General features: G+C 43.2%; 1 protein-coding gene across 5 annotated transcripts in view; it reads right to left on the bottom strand.

Moving 5' to 3' along the window:
- Nucleotides 1–20,320, bottom strand: part of atf7a (activating transcription factor 7a) — a 62,852-nt gene that overhangs the window by 29,352 nt on the left and 13,180 nt on the right. For 3 of the 5 annotated variants that reach the window (XM_084333913.1, XM_084333914.1, XM_084333916.1), the window contains exon 1: nt 7,073–7,198. In XM_084333913.1, coding sequence (XP_084190039.1) covers nt 7,073–7,171 — 99 coding nt within the window. In that variant the 5' untranslated portion in view covers nt 7,172–7,198. Of the gene's footprint in view, nt 1–7,072; nt 7,199–20,320 lie in introns of those variants that run through there. The other 2 variants (XM_084333915.1, XM_084333917.1) reach the window with 1 other exon arrangement.

Genomic DNA, 20,320 nt, shown 5'->3' with positions numbered 1-20,320 from the left:
ACTGTATGAAGCAATCTCAGGAAGCTCATACAGAACCAAGCATTTGACTGTAGTGTACACTGTACCTTATGTGACAAATAAAACAACTTGAAACTTGAACTTGAAAAGCGAGAGGTGGTTGAGTGGAGTTAGACCTTGCAGGTGAGAAGAGCCTCGCCTACTTTCCCCTCCCTGCTGAACTGAGGACAGATGGCACCTTAACCCAGAAATCACATAACACACAATCCGGACACGGCTCATGTGTCTGAGATGTTGTCTAACACGCGTATACTGTATCATTTTGTGATACACAAAGACAACTGTATCTGCGTTGCACAATACCTCGTGTATTAAAAAGCCCTGCATAGGCCCTTTTATAGCTGCAGGAGATGGCATTGAATATCTTAGCGGCACATGGCCTGGGCTGAGCTTGAAAAGTGGAAAGGCAGAGAACAGTACGGCTGTTTTGTGATTTTGTGAATATTCCAAGAAATATTCTACCGCAAGGGAGACAGTTTGAATAGCATGACCAACAGAGAGACAAAAGTGTGATCAAATGCCGCGGCGTAAACCTCCCAGAGGAGGAGAAGCTGATGCATCAAAACCAGAAGCAAGTGTGAGTTTATTTTTTTCTGTATGCAAGTGTGTTTATACAAGCCAACGCTTTAGGCTGTGTTTCAGTAAACCTCCACAGTAGCCTTTGTGTTGTTCCCCCGTATCGGTGCGTCTCCGGCTGAGGAGCCACAGTAGACCCGACACAGAGTGCACCAGACTTATTGAAGTGCTCCTCCGGTCGCTCCTCCTTCACACCGGGCTCTTCTCCTCGTCGGAGAGGCTTTGGAGAAGTGAGGAGGTGAATCAGTCGAGAGTCGTAGGAGGAATAAGCGTGGCTGGCGCTCCGGCCTTCACCGTCTCCCAACAGCCTATTTCGGGCGCCGTGTCACAGTTACAAGTTCAGTCGTGAGAGAGCGAAGTGGAAACGCAGTCAAGTGTCAGGGGGCTTATTTTTAGCCCCACCAGGCAGGCGGGGAGGCAGCATCGCCAATACAACTACATGTCTCACTCGCCGCTCTCCTCTGTACAGGGCGGCTAGTAGGGATGGGTACCGAATTCGGTACTTTTAAAAAGGTACCTACCGAAACACGTCGGTACTTTTCGGTTATTTATTTATTTAGTTTACCACAAAAAAACACACATGTTGGTTCAGCTTGTGCAAACCAAGCTGGCACTCTTTGTGTGTGTGTGTGTGTGTGTGTGTGTGTGTGTGTGTGTGTGTGTGTGTGTGTGTGTGTGTGTTAAAGCTGAGCCCGAACCCTGTTTTTAGGGTTTGAACGTTCGCCAGGGTTTATCGAACGAACGTTCGAACGTTCGTTTTTTTAAATTTTTTAATAAAATTTTTTTTTAATAAAATTATTTTTTTCATTTTTTTTATAATATATCTTTTTTTTTTTTATCCACTTTTTTCTCCCATTTTTCCATATTTTCTCCCATCCCAATTTCGTATCATCCAATTCAACCCTCCCCTGTCACGAACGCTGTTTCTTGCCTCCCACAAGCCGGCTGCAATGTGGACTAAGTCATACATAGCACAAGTCCCCTCCGGTACTTGAGGTAACAGCAGTCGCATCTTTTCACCTGCGCAGCTCGATCTCTCAGTGTCGAGGAGTAACGCGTGGGAGGCTCACGCTGCCCCCGACACTTCCTGATTCTACTGCGCAGGCGCACCAACCGACTTGTAGGAGTCGCTTGTTCACAACGTTCGATCCCCACCCTTCAGTTTTCCCTCCCCGTAATACGGCCAATGTGTATTACTGCGGACGACCAGCCAAACTGAAAAACAATGTGGAGAGCTGGATTCGAACACGCAAATCCTAGCGTCTCCACACTGGTGGCGAGTGCCTTGCCCACTACACCACCTAGCCGCCCAATAATTTTTTTTTTTTTTTTTTTTTTTTTATTGTATTATTATAGATCCTACGGAGGGCGGCATTGCATAGTCTATTGGTGAAAAACATGTTGTTTACAGTGGTGGCTGTTCATGTAAATATGTAATTAAACAAAGCACTCAGAAGAAAATAAACAAGCTACTGAATCAAAGTATGATAAACAATAGCCCTTGCAGTCACGTAAGGGGCTAGATAAACAAATGCATTCGTTTTGTGGCGTTATATAGTTAGTGTTACACGTTCAATAACAGGTATTCACTCTTGGTCGACGGGGAGGGGAGCCGGGAGGAGAGGCGCACGCCTCGGCTCAACAGACCCGTCCACCGTCTACCTCGGAACGGCCGGGCTCCCAACACGCCTGCCGCCCGTCCGCCCTACCACCGTTCCGAGGTAGACGGTGGACGGGTCTGTCCACCGTGCGCCTGCTGTTGTTTCAAACGCAACCACCTCCCGCCATGAAGCTCGCGCTCCGTGGCCGAAAAAGGATGGTATTCATTAATGATCCGTCTGCAGGTTCACCTACGGAAACCTTGTTACCGATTACTTACTTCCTCGGCGGGGAGCTAACTACGGCTCCCCGGTAGCTACGGTAAGTCTGTTGAGGCTTGCCGATTGGTGGTAACAGCAGAGGCGGGTGCAAGCGGTGTGACGTAATTGGCAGAATCGCCTGTCAATCAAAATAGAGCTCTGGTTGAGAAATAGTATCCCGCTGCAGCCCGGCAGACCATACTGGTTGAGCCGAGCGCCTCGCATTCACATCACCTCAACCCCCGTGCGCATCCTTTATTTTTTTTTCACCGAACGTTCGAACCTATTAATTAAAGTCCGAATGTCAGCGTAACGAACGAACGTTCGAACGTTCGGGCTCAGCCTTAGTGTGTGTGTGTGTGTGTGTGTGTGTGTGTGTGTGTGTGTGTGTGTGTGTGTGTGTGTGTGTGTGTGTGTGTGTGTGTGCGCGAGTGTGAGAGTGAAAGTGAGAGAGAGAGAGAGAGAGAGAGCGAGAGAGAGAGCGAGAGTGTGTGTGTGCGAGCAAGCATGAGAGTAAATTACTTACTAAGTGTAGTAAGATGACGGAGGCCCGCTAACATAAGCTACACCATAGATATATATAATAAACATAATTATGTGTCACACTGCCCCAGAGCCTTCTAAAAAGATTCATTATTCATTGGTCACCAGAGTTTTATTTGCACTGCCCCAGGTGAGAGACAACCAAACTTGTCGACTCGTTGCATGTTGGCGCTGTCTCAGATAATACATATGAAAAGAATAATTTGATATGTGTGTGACTGACTGTGTGTATATATATATATGTTGTTCTAAATAAATAATAATAACTTTATTTGTATAGCACCTTTCATACAGGCGATTGCAGTTCAAAGTGCTTTACATCAGTAAGATGTAAATAATAATAAAGTAATAATAATACATTATTTATTAAATATTACGTTTTTTTTTTTCTTTTACAGCCGAGGTAGGTAGATTACATTTTTAGAGACTAAAGTACCGGAAAAAGGTTAATGATTCACAGGTACCGGTACCGTATCGGTTAAAATGTGAACGGTACCCATCCCTAGCGGCTAGGCAAGGAAACTATCTCCAACTAATCTCCCTGTGCCAGATACTGGAAGCTAGGATTACCTTCCCACACACAGTAAATAGGGAATAGCCAAGAATGTATGTGTGTGCGTGTGTGTGTTGGGGGGTTGTTAACTTAGTAAAAACTCCCTGACCAAAGCCAAGAGTCAATCCCCCACCATTCTATAATAGGCATGATTCAAAGTTTCCTGGTAGACCAGAGTGGCATTAGGAGGGCAGCAGTGAAAAGACATCACACACACCCTCTTCTCCTGCATGAAGGGTATCATGTATCTAAATGCACAACAATAAACAGCAACAAAAGCCCACTAGATGGCAGATATATAGGCCTGGGAAGGTATTTTCAAAAGCCAAGGCATGCCTTATTACAATTCCCAGAATGTAGCCTAGGCCGGTATAATCTGTGCAAAAATTGCTCTGATGAATGAATGACGTTTATTTCGAGCCATTTAGCAAAACAACAACACACAAATCAAATTACAAGTTGGCCAAAAAGGTTAGGGCTGAAGCTACAAGCTTGTAAATGCCCTAACCCAGTGTATCATCTTAAATTAATCTTTGTTATCAACCAAAATCGAATCCAACCGTTGACCGCCATACCCGAGATTTCTCGGGTTTAGATCCTTTGATAATTTTCCTTTGATCCCCATTCTAAACACTAGCGTGGACCCGTCTGTGTCTCCCTGGCACCGCTGCCTACGTTAAAATTGCAATGACGAGGGGCGGCTACGTGGCGTAGTGGGCAAGGCGCTCGCCACAAATGACGGAGACGCTGGGCTCGCCTGTTCGAGCCCAGCGCTCCACATTGCTTTCAGTTTAGCTGGTCGTTCATACTAATACACATTGGCCGTATTAGGGGGTGGGAAACTGATGGGTGGGGATCGGGCGTTGTGGACAGCGACTCCTACAGGTCGGTTGGTGCGCCTGCGCAGTAGAATCAGGAAGTGTCGGGGGCAGCGTGAGCCTCCCACGCGTTACTCCTCGCCACTGAGAGATCGAGCTGCGCAGGTGAAAAGATGCGACTGCTGTTACCTCAAGTACCGGAGGGGACTTGTGCTATGTATGACTTAGTCCACATTGCAGCCGGCTTGTGGGAGGCAAGAAACAGCGTTCGTGACAGGGGAGGGTTGAATTGGATGATACGAAATTGGGATGGGAGAAAATATAGAAAACGGGAGAAAAAGTGGATCAAAAAAAATTGCAATGACGATGGAATCCCGCCAGGTGGCAGTATCGCCTACCGTTTGAACTGGGGCTCTAGTCTCTGGGTATCTCTCTCTCTGTGCAACCCCTCCCCCTCAAAGTGAATCAGCACACAGCAATCTGCCAGAGATCCGATCGCCTGAACCTATTGTTTCCCGTATTTTAGCCGTGCCCAATGCATACAAATAATTGCGATCGCGATGGGATTACTGGGATTATTCATTTTGGAGTACCTTCTGACTAAGGTAAGGTCTGTTCTAGGTCTATTTGACCGAACCTAAAGAATACTCTTGTCGATCACAGCATCGTCTTTTACCGAACCTAAAACATGCTTTTGTATTGATGCAGCTTCGTAAAACAACCCCCCCCCCCCTTGATGATTTTGTGAAGAAACATCTATATATGGTATATACCTTTGATTTGGAAATAATATAGGTTTCAGGCGGGCAACCCGAACGATTTGGGCATATGCATATAACACGTCATATCTCACAATCTAGAAAAAAAGTCTGGATTATTTTGGAAAGGGGCGACGTTTAGCGTGGAATAGCGCACAAACTAAAGTATGTAGAAATGAACTGGTTTGTCAGTGTTGCACTATAAACAATGCCTGTCAAATGAGCCATACTATTGTCTCCATAGCTATAATACAGAACACACGATGGGTCCGCAAACATTGCGGAAATGGTCAATAACGCTGGCGCCATTGAGTAAAGATGGGAAAACAGCGTGGCAGTCAATAAGTTAACAACAATCGGCAATAAAAAAAAAATTAACAATTGATCTAATCAATTTGATTAAAAAACACATGGTTAAACATCCACGGCATACTCAAGAATACATTGTTTGTACTTCCTTTTGAAATTAGCAGTATTTTTACTTTCTTTTAACTCTGGTAGACTATTCCACAACTTCACCCCACAGACAGATATGCACATGCTTTTTATAGTGGTGTGTACAGTCTGCTGTTTTAAGTTAAGTCTCCCTCTTAAATTATATCCCCCTTCTCTATCTATGAAAATCTTTTGGATGTTGCCCGGTAGTAAATTATGTCTTGATTTATACACCATTTGTGCAGTTTTAAATTACACTGATGGCATTGCAAAACACAGCAATCACACTGCTGCTGTGATCTCAAGCACGTTGTTGACAACATCGGCGGGTTGAACACGCCGACACAAAACCTGCGGGGCTACAGACAGTTCAGTGTGTTGAACCAAGCATTGGCCATCGGTTGGCCCGGACATTGTGTTCCCATTCCTTATACTGACAGCTAAATTAATAATGAGGCCAATAAATTAAATATGCAGAGCAATTACATCACACAAACAAATCAACAGGGAGTTAAAATGTTACTGCTGGCGAGGATGGTGTCCGAGGGTATCCATGAAGATATGAGAGGAGACGGGGGGAGACAAATAAACCATATTCATTGGACAGACGCATGTTGCACTGCTGACGACTGTTGTTCAAAACCCTGAGCCAGTGTAGCAGAAGCGGCAGCAGTGACTCCTTTTGATCACTCTGAGAATGGGGAGGCGGCTTTTGAATCACAACTGTATGTTTCACAACCACATGAATTCCTCCATTTCTCCTGTCCTCCTCAACCGACAGATGTTCACAAGCCAGTTCACTAATCACAGAGGATAGTAGTACAGCTCATTCTGAACACAGAGTCAGACAGCCAAAGAAAAAAGAGAGGGAAAAAAAAGAAAACAGACCTCAAAGCCTTTGAACATTAGTCTCATAATCTGCTGCGAGTCACAACATAGCGGTGCGGACGGCGTGCCATGTTCCTGGCATGTGTGAGAGAGGCCGTCTGCTCTGAGCTGAGTCACTCGCGTAGCTCAGACCTGTGGCTGCAGGCGCTACAAGTCAACAGTGACAGGTTTGAACAATAACGGTGCCCTGATTACTCACTGGAGCTGCTAGTGACTCACTGGTGGAGGAGTTGTTAGTATTGTTTCACAAGACAGAGGGCAGAGCGCTAGCTGGCTAGCTGGCTGGCTGGCTGGCTGCCCTCTGGGTGACGATCAGCCGGTGTTGCCTTAACCACAAGCATGTTACCATGTAGGCACAAAGAGGGCGGGTGCGACGAGGTGGCACTGCGAGCCAGAGCCTCTTCATGGTTAATAACAACACTGCGTTATCGTGACAGACTGCTCCAATTAAATCAAGTGCCTTTTCAAGTGCTACTGTTAATCCGTTTCAGCTTTCAGTGCCCCGTCAGTAGAGATAAATACACCTATGGGAGTCATTTCAGTAAACTTTCCGGAGAAGACGCACAACGACAGACACCCCACACACACACACACCTGAAACCCAAGACAAGGGAGAGGGCTTACCTGTCCACAGCCAGGAGCGTTGCACACAAAAGGTCGGTCGTCCCCCATTTTTGCAAAGAGCTTGCAATGAAACTGTGAGAGAGGAGAAGAGGAGAACATTGTTGTGGCTTTTCCTCCCGTTTTCTTTCTTTCTTTCTTTCTTTCTCTTTCTTTCTTTCTTTCTTTCTTTCTGGTTTTGTGAACGGGTAGTTCCTCCCAGAGGAAAACAAAGCAGGGATGCTGTGGCTGGTAGCCTTCGCTCGATGCAGGAAGCTGAACTGCTATTTAAAAATAACTCTGACGGGGAGGAAAACACAGAGAGAGAGAGCGAGAGAGAGAGAGAGAGAGAGAGAGAGAGAGAGAGAGAGAGAGAGAGAGAGAGCGAGAGCGAGAGCGAGAGAGAGAGAACAAGTTTCCCCGGTGATACTTCCTTCACACAGGGGGCTTCTGGCTGGCCAATGAGGAAGCTGCCTACAGGAGGACGACAGCTACCGTTTACACAAAGACATCTCCCTTTCTTTTTTCTCTCTCTCTCTACCACTCCATTACCCCCTCCCTCCCCCTTGCTCGCTCTCTTTCTCTCTACCACTCCCTCAGCACCCCCCCACCCCCAACTTTCCTCACCAAGTAGTAGTACCCCCTGGCTCACATCTCTCCCTCTTTCAGATTCATCCGCCAGCCTCTCTCTAGTCTACCCTTCTGCACACATTCAATATCTCTCTCTCTCCCTCCTCTTCCCCAACTTTCTGAGAACTCACAGCTCAGATATCTTTGCTACGACACACTCCAGTGACCCTCTCTCAACATCTACACTCTCTCTCCTAGTGACTCAACATCTACACACTCTCTCTCCTAGTGACTCAACATCTACACTAGGGCTGTCTTAAATACTTCAAAGCAGGGCTGTACACTGCGACGAGATGATCGCAAATTGCCCCTTAATTTGGGCCGTGCAAGTGGAAAATTATATTTGGGGGCAAGCTTGCGAGTAGTGATTTCAACCCTTCATTCGCATTTCACTCCTAAATTAATTAGGGATGCCCCAATCGATCGGCCAGCGATCGGTATCGGCCGATATTCAGTATAAATAATATATATAAAATATAAAACCGATCGAAAAACATGATCCAATTCTTAGCGGAGATCTCACTCGCTGTCGCTGACTTCTCTCTCAAGCACACACAGCAGCAGCGCACAGCCCCTCCTCCTCCTCCACTGCCCCTCCCGAACTCGTGTAAACAAGAGGCTCCTATGCCTCCGGCAGTCTGCTAGTCTGGTGCATGCGACCGTGAGCTAACGTTAGCTACCTAGCTATCGTTACTGTTTAAACAGAATGACCCAGTCAACTATTCACTTTTAGTTTAATACATGAGGCATTGTCTAACGGTATCTAGCCGGCTAGCTACTGATAGCTCCTGATATCAACAAATGCTCCAGCAATAGTCTAGTAGTAGTGCATGATACCTCTGTTAGCTCGTTAGCTCACGTTAGCTCACTGTTCAAAACTAAATGTCCCATTAAACTAAATTGTTCACTGAGGCGTTGTCTTAACGTTATCTAGCCGGCTAGCAGTAGCTACAGATAGCTCCTGATATCAATGTCTTATAACATTGATTCGATGCATATTTTTATTCAAATCGAATCTCTGCCCCGAAGCTTCAAATGCCGAAAAAAATTCGAAGGTCAGCCCTAATCTACACTCTCTCTCTCTCTCTCTCCTAGTGACTCAACATCTACACTTTCTCTCTTAGTGACCGTCTCAACATCTACACTCTCTCCTAGTGACTGTCTCAACATCTACACTCCATCTCTCTGTCTCAACATCTACACTCTCTCCTAGTGACTGTCTCAACTTATACACTCTCTCCTAGTGACTGTCTCAACTTATACAATGGCATGCACATTTCTAATCTTGATTCTGATTGGCTAAAACTAGGGATGCCCCGATCACATTTTTTTCTACCGATCACCGATCGTCTATGAGCCATATCGGCCGATACACTGCCGATACCGATCGTTTTTGGTTTTATAAAAAAAATAAAAAAATAAATATATACTTTTAAAAAAAAAATTATAAAATATATATATTATATAATTAGTGTGGATGACCTGGCGAAGCCAGGTTGCCAGCCACACTGTTGTTCTTGTTACTCTTTATTTCTTTATTATTTATTCCACCGATTTTGCCAACACCACTCGTGCCAGAGCGTTCGCGCCCCATACATGTGAAAGGTATCAAAACGAGCGGCCTGCCTATGGCAACAGCGGTATTCGAACTCGTAAAGTTTCACCGCACCGTCTGGCTACGAATCGACTTTAAACGGTAAAATTTCGGAAATGCATTGCAATTTAGAGTGCGAGATCCACCGAATTTTCCAAACACCACTCGTGCCAGAGCGTTCGCGCCCCATACACGTGAAAGGTATCAAAACGAGCGGTTTCACAATACTGGGCGCCGGCGGATATGACTCGCAGGATTTTCAAAATAAGAGTATCGCAATATGAATCGATCTTTTTACGTTGCATCGATCCTATTTGATTATTGATAATAGATCAATATATCGATCTGGATCGATGTATCACCCCTACAAGTTATACATGGTTATTTCTTATAACATACGCTTGTGATCCCAGAACCCGCCCACAACCGAATTACAATCACTCTACCAGTTCGAGTTTTTAGAAATGAAACCAAGATGGCGGACAATAATCTTTACGAATGGATGTGTAGGGCTGCAACTAATGACTATTTTGGTAGTCAACTAATCTGTCGATAATATTTTCGATTAGTCGACTAATCAAAAAATAATTATATTAAAAAAAAAAATATATATATATATATATATATATATAATTTTTTTTTTTTTTTTTTTTTTTTTTTTTTTTACTACTTCTCAGCTCTGGTCCAGCTGAAGACAGAGCAGAGGAACAGATTGGACATTGAGCATGACCTCAGAGTTGCTTTGAGACTCTTGTCAGGACCAAACAACATCCCCAGTTATCCCATTAGTTCCCCCAAACTTACTGTCGGTCTGTTATGTTAAGCTAAGAAGTCTTCAGCTAGGGGAGCTCCAGTAGCTCACCGCGTACCTCGAGCGCTATTTCGGCGCCGGGGACAACAGTGCTCGTCACGGATCTGGGGTTTAGCAAGTTCGATTCCCGGACTGCAGCCGTGCCTTTCTCAGAGTGTCTTCCCCCCCATCTGTACCCCCATTCAACCTGTTTCTGTCTGTCGGTCATTCTTGACCAGAGAAAAATGCGATAAACGCAAAAAAGAGCCGGCGGGATGGCCAAAGTTTAAAAAAAAAAAAAAAAAATCTTCAGCTGGCTGGACCAGAGCTGAGAAGCCACTTTCACAAAGATAGGTAGTGCAAAAAATTGTCCATGATCGTGCTGTGCAGGTGAAAAGATGCGACGGCTGCCTCCTCGTGTACCGGAGGGGACACGTGATGCAAGGCTTCGTCCACATTGCAGCCGACCAGTGGGAGGCATGGTCTAACAACGTTCGAGACAGGGGAGGGTAGGATAATTGGATAATACGAAATTGGGATGGGAGAAAAATTGAAAATGGGGAGAAAAAGTAGATAAAAAAAGAAAAGAGGGCAACTTCGAAAGAGGGCCTAAGCATAACCAGTTCGAAACAAGGCGGACATTAATAAAATGTTCAATCAATCAATCAATCAATAACACACTCACTTAAAACAGCGCACCTCCGAGCTGCTTCTATAGAAAGTAGGTTCAAAAAATATATATAGGGAGGCAAATTCTCTTCTTCTTTTTTTAACCTGCTTTTTCTGCGGCTGGTTTTGTGAATAAATCTCCATTATGCTTCAATTAATGTGTGTTTATTGTATAGCAAATAAGGTTGGATGAATTCGGCAATTGTATAGTATAAAGATGTAGCACTGTCTATCTGTAATAAAAATGTCAATCAATCATTCCAATAACACACGCTCACTTCATTCTTAGATGGCATGCCTTGAAACAGCGCACCTCCGAGCTGCTTCTACACACGAAGGCAACTTCTCTTCTTTTTTTTGGACCTACTTTTTCTGTGGATGGTTGTCAATAAATCTAGGGGAATTTCTTTATTTAATTTTTCTTTATTTAATTAAAAACAACATGGATGCATGTACTCTGCCAGCATGTTTAACCCTTTCTCTGCCACGCTTATGTACATCCTTATACCGTCCTCTGCCAGCTCTATTTGTCTATGGAGAAGTTCCCCTTCTTTGCAGGGCTATAACTTTTTTAATTGTATTGCTAAATTGACATTACTATGGCCCATTCAACGTCAATTATCTATCGTTTAGGATGTAGCAACGTTCTACTTTTTCATTCACATATTCATACTAAAATACGGTCTAATAAGGTATAAATATGTTTTTATCGTTTTCCGCAGCATTCTGCAGAACGTGATTTATAGCCCTAAATACATATATTAGATCATCAAATGTAGTTTGATACCGATTGACGTCATAATAAAACGTTCAATTGCACAAGGTCCTAAACGTCTTGCCGCATCATCTGCTGGTGACCGGAGGGGGGGGGATTTATAAGTCCATGGCCGACGTTAAATGAATCATGTAGTATATGGGTGATATATTGATCATAGCAGTTTGTATCGAAAATGGTAAACAAACAGGCTGAAACTCACCCCAGTCTCCTCGTAGCGTTGGGTGATGAGCGTGGAGCAAAAAGATTGCTATTATGGGATGTTGATATATGCAATCCATTTCCAGGTTGTATAATAGTATACGTCCAAATCATGTTGTTTATCGAGTTATTGGCAACGGAATCGCTATCCATTGTGTCGAGCTCGAGTCCCGCGAGCGATAGCGAGTGGCCGGACCGAATATGGATGAGCACCACTTCCTGCCGCTCATTTCCTGTTTGGGCGATCCGCCGATCGGCCACCAGATGGCGCTCTTGAACTGTTGGAGAGTTGAGGAGATCAACAGGGGATATCAAGACTCCGTGGGTAAAATATGATTGCCATCACAGATTTTTGAAATATTGATCTCAAAGACGCCTTACAGCGTCATTGGCAGATTACGCATGGCGGAGAATGACGTGGAAACTCGTCCTTGGCGAATAAAGGGTTAATATCCATAATACTAAAGGTTTGACTAAGATTTTTATGACACTTTATTGTAAAACAAATTATATATTTTTTAAACTCTTAAAATAAATTGGGTCGCACCTAAATCGCAAGGGTCGGTCGGCAACCGGAAACAAACTCATAACGCATTCCAACGCGTGCTGTAATGCTTAAATATACTCCCTCTCCTAGCGACTGTCTCAACATCTACACTCTCGTAGTGACTGTCAACATCTACACTATCTCTCCTAGTGACGGTCTCAACAGTCAACATCTACACTCTCTCTCCTAGTGACTCAACTAGGGTTGCAAATTGTAAGCACGTTCCTTCCTTCCATATCGTATATGTCACAAATGTAACAGTACTATATACCTGTATGTCCCTATTAGTGCACTGCAACCTTGCCCAGGCCCGGCGGGTTCGGGCTGGGTAGGGCTTTTTTTTTAATAAATAATTCGGGCTCGGCCGGGCCCGGGCACCGCCGTTTTTTTTTTAAATTGCGTTTTTTTTTTTTTCATATAACTAGGGTTATAGGATAACCTTCGTTTTAAGATTCGCTTTCTCTTTTGCGCCAGAGAAACATTTGGACTGCAGCGCGCAGGGAGAAGTCAGCTAGGGGACAAGTTCAACTCGATTGGTTGTGTTGGAATATAGCCAGTTGGCGAACGTTTTAATTTGTTTTTGGGATGTATGTAGCCGGTTTTGTTAACGGTGTTCAACGCGTTGCTGACGTCTGGTGAGTGATGTTATTATTTGCTGGGTCTCGACTCGCTACCTGTTTTGTTGTGATTTTCATTACGTTGCTCTGCTCGAAATCTGATTTCTGTTTTCTGTTTGTTTGTTTGACTGAGTAGGCTATTGTGTGTCGTGTGTGTGTGTGTGTCAAAGAAGATTCTATAGCCTTCAATACATTTTACGAGGCTGATGTGTGAGTCAGAGATATAAGCGAGCACTGGGAGAGACGGCATTGCGAAACAGGCTATGTATATGCTTCTTAGTTTTGTTTATTTATTACGTTCATATAAAACCGTGTTTCGAATATTTAAAACAAATACAAAAAAAATTATATTTTAATAATAATAATAATAATATTTTTTTTCGGGTTTTCAGCGGGCTAGGGCTTAAAATATTATTTACAGTCGGGCTTATTTTCGGGCAGGGCCTCAAGTTCAAGGGCTCGGGCAGGGCTCGGGCTTTATTTCAAGGCCCTTGCAGACCACTAGTCCCTATGCCATAAATGTCATGATGTCATGCATGTTGTGTATACGGCTGACCTTCAAAGCTTTTTTTGGCAATCGAAGCTTCGGGGCCGAGCTTCGATTTTAATTCAAAGCTTCGAAAAGAAAATTATCTTATTATTATTATTATTATTACCTATATATTTTTGTATCTTATGTTGTGGGACTTGTACAGCACTTTGGTAAACTTTGTTGTTTTTAAATGTGCTCTATAAATAAAGTGGATTGGATTAATTAATTAAGTAGCCCCTTTCGTGACTGTGGTGTGCCAACAAGGTTTCACTCGGCTGCCCTGCCTGGGTGCAGTGGGGCTGCTCTCACAGCCAACGACATGACATTACATAATTATGTTGCAACCTTCGTCTATCAAGCAAACAATTATATAAATATTTATATGTAGTTGATAGAGACAAAGGCAGAATTCGACTTAATTAAGCACGTTTTATTAACACATTCCCTGCCACGCAATTTGAGCATCTTATACCACTCTCTGCCAGCACTGTAAGCCTAGGAGATGTTCACCTTCTTTGCAGGGCTATAACTTTTTTTAATTGTATTGCTAAATTGACATTACTATGGCCCATTCAACATCGATTATCTATCATTCAGGATGTAGGAATGTTATACTTTTTCATTCATAGATTCATACAAAAATACCGTCTAGAATATAAATATGTTTTTATCGTTTTCTGCAGTAATTCCTAGAACGTGAGATATAGCCATAAACGCATATATAGATTATCAAATGCCGTTTGTTGGCGATACACGCTATATTAAAAATTTCAACTGTACATGATCCTAAACGTTATGACTGATCATGCGCGGATGAACGGGGGGGGGGGGTCGTTTATAATTCCGTGATCGTCAGTAAATGCTTTATGTAGTATGGGTAATATATTGATCAGAGCAGTTTGCATTAATAATAATAAACAATCACGCTGAAAATGCCGTCAGTGTCCTCTTACCGTTCGCCGATGAGACTGGAGGAAAAAGATCCCACTTATTTGACGTGGATCGCCTAGATCCATTTCCGGTTTGTATAATAATAATAAACGCCCAAATCATATCGATTCTTGAGTTATGGCAGCGATCCATATGTACAGACGTGTGTCTAGAGTCCCGCAACAATATGTGAGTGCCGGACGCATTTCCCCGGTACACGGAGATCACCAGAGATCCATTTCAGGTTGTAACTCGCCCGATCACCACCAGCCGAGGCTGGGTGAGGGCATTCTGAATACCATGGCGAAAAAATTAAATATGATCTCAATAACGTTGTACGCCGTGGAATGGCAGAATTAGCATGACCTTGAAACACGTTGTACAACGTTTTTGGCGCAGGATGTGTTAAGATGCAGTTTAAGATGGGTCTAGAACATGGAGTATGTGGGGCACTCTCTAATCACAACTGGTGGGCTATTCCAGTAGTTACCACCTTTAACAGAGAACACAGTTTTAGCAAAGGTAGTATACCGAAAAGGCACCTTACAGTCCCCTCTACTGATGGCCCTGGTGGTAATGGCAGTGTTTCCTTTTTGTTTAATCTCACTGTCACTGCCTTTTTTATTAGGCCTAGTTGTTGGCTACAACTTTGCCACAGTAGGCATTAATCACTTAATAGTTCAAATTAGAGATGTTCCGATACCATTTTTTTCTTCCCGATCCAATTCCGATACCTAAGCTTTGGGTATCGGCAGATACAGATACTGATCCGATACCAGTGCATACATTAAAAAAATTTAAGAATTAAAAAAGGTTATTATATAAATTATACTTTTTTTTACAGATACCGTTTTATATATACTGTTTTTTAGTAATAACTAGAAAGTAATGGTATTTATTCAACAACAGGTGATTGTATAGATTAGTATTAGTATCATTAATCAATGAGTATGGGGCTGCGGCACTGCAGATATACCTTACTCCAATGATCCGCACGGACGTTAGACGGTGTTGCACTCGCTACCCAGTCTGTTAGCTAGTAGCTAGTATTACCGTTTATGTTGTGATTTTCGATGCAAAATAAATATTCAACATTCTCTTTTGAGACTCCGCCTCAGACTCTTATCCTTTGGCACTTGGAGCTTGCTGTACTTTGCTTGCAGGTCTGCAGCCATTATTGCTGGATTATGAATAGCACCAACTTTAGGCACGGTAACGTTATCAAGCTAAGCTAGCTGACCTAGTTCGTCTTCCCCGCATTGACATTTGATAACGTTAGTCAGCTAACGCTAGTCAGTAGCTACTTGACTTAAATACGATTCACCGTGGGTGCATTATTGTTGATAGACGGACAGTGTCAGGTCCTGGAGAAAGGACAGGCGATCATCTGATTTGATGTAACGTTAAAGCGGATGTTGTTCCAACTAGCTAGCTTTTCAGCTAATGCTATAATAACACCAGCAAGCAAAACACATCCCGTCCGAGCTCCCCGTCACACGCTCTGTCGGGACAATGGAATTTAAGAAAGTGTATCTGCTGTTAAAATGACAAACAGCATCACACTTTAACACATTGGCGACCGCTGGGATGCGTCTAATATAGTGGTTGAGGACCAGCTTTTGTAAACAGACCGGTGTCTTTTTGTACAGCTAAATCTATACTTTATAGTATTGCTATCTGTCCATTCTCTCAAACCCTGCCCTCTTTTCTTGAACTTTGTTTGTCCGAGGTAAGCGACAGTTGTGATTGGAGGATCGAGAAAAGAGGGCAGGGTTTGAGATAGGTCCATTGAGTTCATAAACCGTCCCTTCAAAATGGCTTAAAGAAAAAAAAATGCATCAATAGGTTGTCATTTTATAGCGCCGTGAATATAAGCATTATAGCGGATTTTGTCTCGTATATTTTCTGGAAGGCTAGTTATAGGGCTAATAGCTGCTAACGTTATATTCAACGGCATTTCCGTTTTACATATGCTAAAGAAATAACTCAAACTGCATATCATCGGGACTGTCCCAAAGCATGTATGCATCAAAGGGGGGGACGGGGGGGGGGGGACGTTGTTTATTATTATTGATTACCAATAACAGTGGTCGTGTAACTAGCCACATACGCTGCTCGGCTGGTTGCGTATCATAGCAAGCTCTGATCCGGCTGTAATTTATGTGAAAAAGATCTTACCATGAGCCGGTGAGATACCCCCGAGCATTTCCCCGTTATCGATCGGCATCTGGTAGATCGATATGTCCATTGGCTGATAATAAATCCCCTTATTCCATGGTGAAATCTGCAATTCGAAACGTAATCCATGGTACAAGATGCTGGTTCAGATTCCGGGTACTGAAAATCTCCATTGAAAGGGGGGGGAAAAATCATCGATTCGCCCACAGGGCACATTGCAGTGGAGCGATGGCGCCCCTAAGAGGATCTGGCCGGTATTGCACATCCTCGAATTCACAGACTAGGGAATATATGCAGTGCCGCTCCGCGACCTTGACCCGGTTATTAATATGGAATAAAAGCAATAACAACTTGCCACGTATTTATACGTGATTCTGTCCACAACGCATGGATTCGAAACCCGTATTTATACGGTCGGGCGGCAAAGTGTTAAAACACGTTCATTTTATAATCCTCACTCTCGGCAGGAGATAAATGACATCATGGGATCGGAGGCTAGAATTTACGTGTACTCGCCGATACCAGCATTTTAGGCAGTATCGGCGGCATTTCCGATACTGGTATCGGAACAACTCTAGTTCAAAATATGTCTGTGTCCCATTCTCGTTTGCACATGCAGATACACACACACGCACACAGTGGGCCAGTGACTTTGGTGGTATGTGCTATTGCACAGATCTGTGTCCCGTCCCCGTTTGCACATGCACGCACAGTACAAATATACATTTATTAAAAGAAATTACAAAATAAACTCTGTTACTTGAAATATTTTCACTGTGCTCCTAAATATTTGTGTGTGCTCCTAAATTTCTTTGTGTGCTCCTACATTTTTTCATTTAGGAGCACATGTGCTCCTCGGGGAAAAAGGTTAGCGTAGAGCCCTGGTACTGGTAGTGGTAGTACATATTAACTTTTTACTTCTAGGTTCTCTTGATAAATTCTAGTAATTTGCATGTAAAGAGAATACAATGCAGTACCCACACTATTGTTCTGGCATTTTGTCAACCATGCGTTGAAACAGGGCCAAGAAGCGATCTGTTTTCCTCCCCATCAAATGTATATACTCTCTTTTAGAAACAAGACGAAAGTCTTTCTCTGGTCTGCATCCCAATTGTGTGTATTGAGCCGTACTGTATTGTACCCATTCTGCAATCCGTTCATTAATAAAATTACCAATCAATCAATTAGGGCTGGGCGATATGACGATATTATATAAATATCGGGTACAGTTCATTAACGATACACTTTTTAAACGTATCGTGGATATCGTGATGTTTTGCCCAAGAGGCTTGTGTTGCGTCAATCTGGTCCACACGTTGACACTTTTGAACAGCGCCGCCCCACACACACACTACTGCATCAAAAGTTACTACTTATGATAACAAAGACATTCGTTTTGTGGCATTGACGTTATATAGTTACACTTTCAATAACATCAGCGTATTTACATAGCAACGACCGAGGTCGACCTAGATATAGCAAGCATTAGCCGTTCATATCTCAGCCCGTGCTGACTCCGTTGTGCCCATTCTGCGGTCTGTTAATAACGTTTTCAATCAGACAGATGTATGGAAAGGCTTTTATTATAACATCCGTTGCAGTAAAATCATTATGCCTCCAGTCGTTTAGTCATTCTGCAGAGCTAAAAAGCTAAACGTCGGCCGCGGCGAGCTACCGCTGCCATTGTTGTTTTCATTGAGCTCTCCATGGCGGAAGTAAAAAATTAATACGCGCTTGCCGATTGGTGCTAAGAACAGCAGGGCGGGTGCAAGCGATGTGACGTAATTGGCAGACGCAACTGTCAATCAAAATGATTCTGTTTGCCGACTGAATGAATAAACGTTATTAACAGATTGCAGCATAGGTACAATACAGTACAGCTCAATACAACAGTAGTCAACAGTGGACTGGAGGATGCAGACCAGAGAAAGACTTTCGTCTTGTTTACATCAGGGTCCCCCATTTTCAATTAATCATATTTCATATCTAAATCATATAATATCTCATTGCTAAATATATGCAATATATAATCTAATAATCCAATAATCTAAATCTAATATATAATATAAAAATGCTAAATGCATGGGTATTTTATTTTGTCTTTAATGTTAGCTTGCAAACTCAAATACTGTCTTGGTAAGCCTCATAATGAATTGTTTGGGGAAAAAAAGAAAAACATCGTGATGCGTATCGTGTATCGCCGAAAGGTCAGAAAATATCGTGATATCATATTTAGGCCATATCGCCCAGCCCTACAATCAATCCCATAGGCGAAGCGAGACGCTTAGCCAGTAATCATATTACTAGGGTTATAGGATAACCATCGGTTAAAAAACTAACCTATTCCAGTTGACTGTATATTTTTTTAATGATTCGTTACGAAGAAATCAATACTTCCATTTGTCTAAATTACTGGTACCACTCCAATACTTCCATTTGTCTAAATTACTGGTACCACTCCGCCATTTTCTTTTTCTTTAGATTTGCGAAAGGTTTGCAGTGCATTCTGGGAAATACCATCTCTCCCTTGAAATCGAGCCTGCATCTTGGCAGACTCCGTTTGTAGGGCCATTTGGAGGGCTGAAATGTCACTACCCCTTGATCCAAAGTGAAATGGGACACCCCTACACTTCGCGGGAACGCGCAAAACGGAGCCGTAGGGCGAAGGGGAGGAATAGGACTAGGGGTGTAACGATTCGACCCCACAATGATTCGATTAGATTATTCAGGCAACGATTCAATGCATCATGAAATCTCTTCATTTGACCATGATTCGATTCGATTAATTTTCTATCAGTTAATTCCACAAAAAAATTTGAATACACAAATGTGGCTGGGGGAACTGATCACTCAGCATGAATGGACTATAGGTCAATAAAAACAATACACAAATAAAAAAAATTAAATAAATAAAAGATTTCAGATTAATTTCGATTATAATCGATTCTAACATATTCAAATCGATGCATCGATTCTAACACATTAGAATCTATGCATTTCGATTAATCGATGCATCGTTACACCCCTAAATGGGACGCAGCTCTACTCTCTCAACATCTACTCTCTCCTAGTGACTCAACATCTACTCTCTCCTAGTGACCCTCTCAACATCTACTCTCTCCTAGTGACCCTCTCACCATCTACAGTACACTCTCTCTCAACATCTACTCTCTCCTAGTGACTCAACATCTACTCTCTCCTAGTGACTCAACATCTACTCTCTCCTAGTGACCCTCTCAACATCTACTCTCTCCTAGTGACCCTCTCTCAACATCTACACTCCCTCTCCTAGTGACTCATGTACACTCTCTCTCCTAGTGACCCTCTCTGAACATCTACTCTCTCTCCTAGTGACTCTCTCTCAACATCTACACTCTCTCTCCTAGTGACTCTCATGTACACTCTCTCTCCTAGTGACCCTCTCTCAACATCTACTCTCTCTCTCTCTCTCTCAACATCTACTCTCTCTCTCCTAGAGGGCCTTAGACTTGCATCCCAAAACTTGCAGTTTTCCACCAGGCTACAAATCAAACAGCACCTCCTCTTCCCCCGCACACTTTCCAGGTATATGTTATTGACGAGAGCTCAATATGCACACTCAACTGTTTGTTTCTCCTCCTCCTGTGAGTGAAGCTGAACCGACAGCCGACACTATAACCTAAAGCTGTGCAAGCCAGCCAGTGTCCGTCCCGTCAGCTGTCTCTCTTCCACTCTCGCTCCTCTCCCTCCCCACACAGCTTCAACCACACACCATGTCAAAGGAGACGGGTCGGGGAAGTTTAGAAAAATAACTTGGGTCATTAAATTTA

Source organism: Notolepis coatsorum (assembly GCF_963971535.1).
Source record: "Notolepis coatsorum genome assembly, chromosome: 17".
NCBI classification, from domain to species: domain Eukaryota; kingdom Metazoa; phylum Chordata; class Actinopteri; order Aulopiformes; family Paralepididae; genus Notolepis; species Notolepis coatsorum.
Note: the sequence above shows the minus strand (reverse complement) of the source record. Positions and strands in the feature narration are given on the sequence as shown.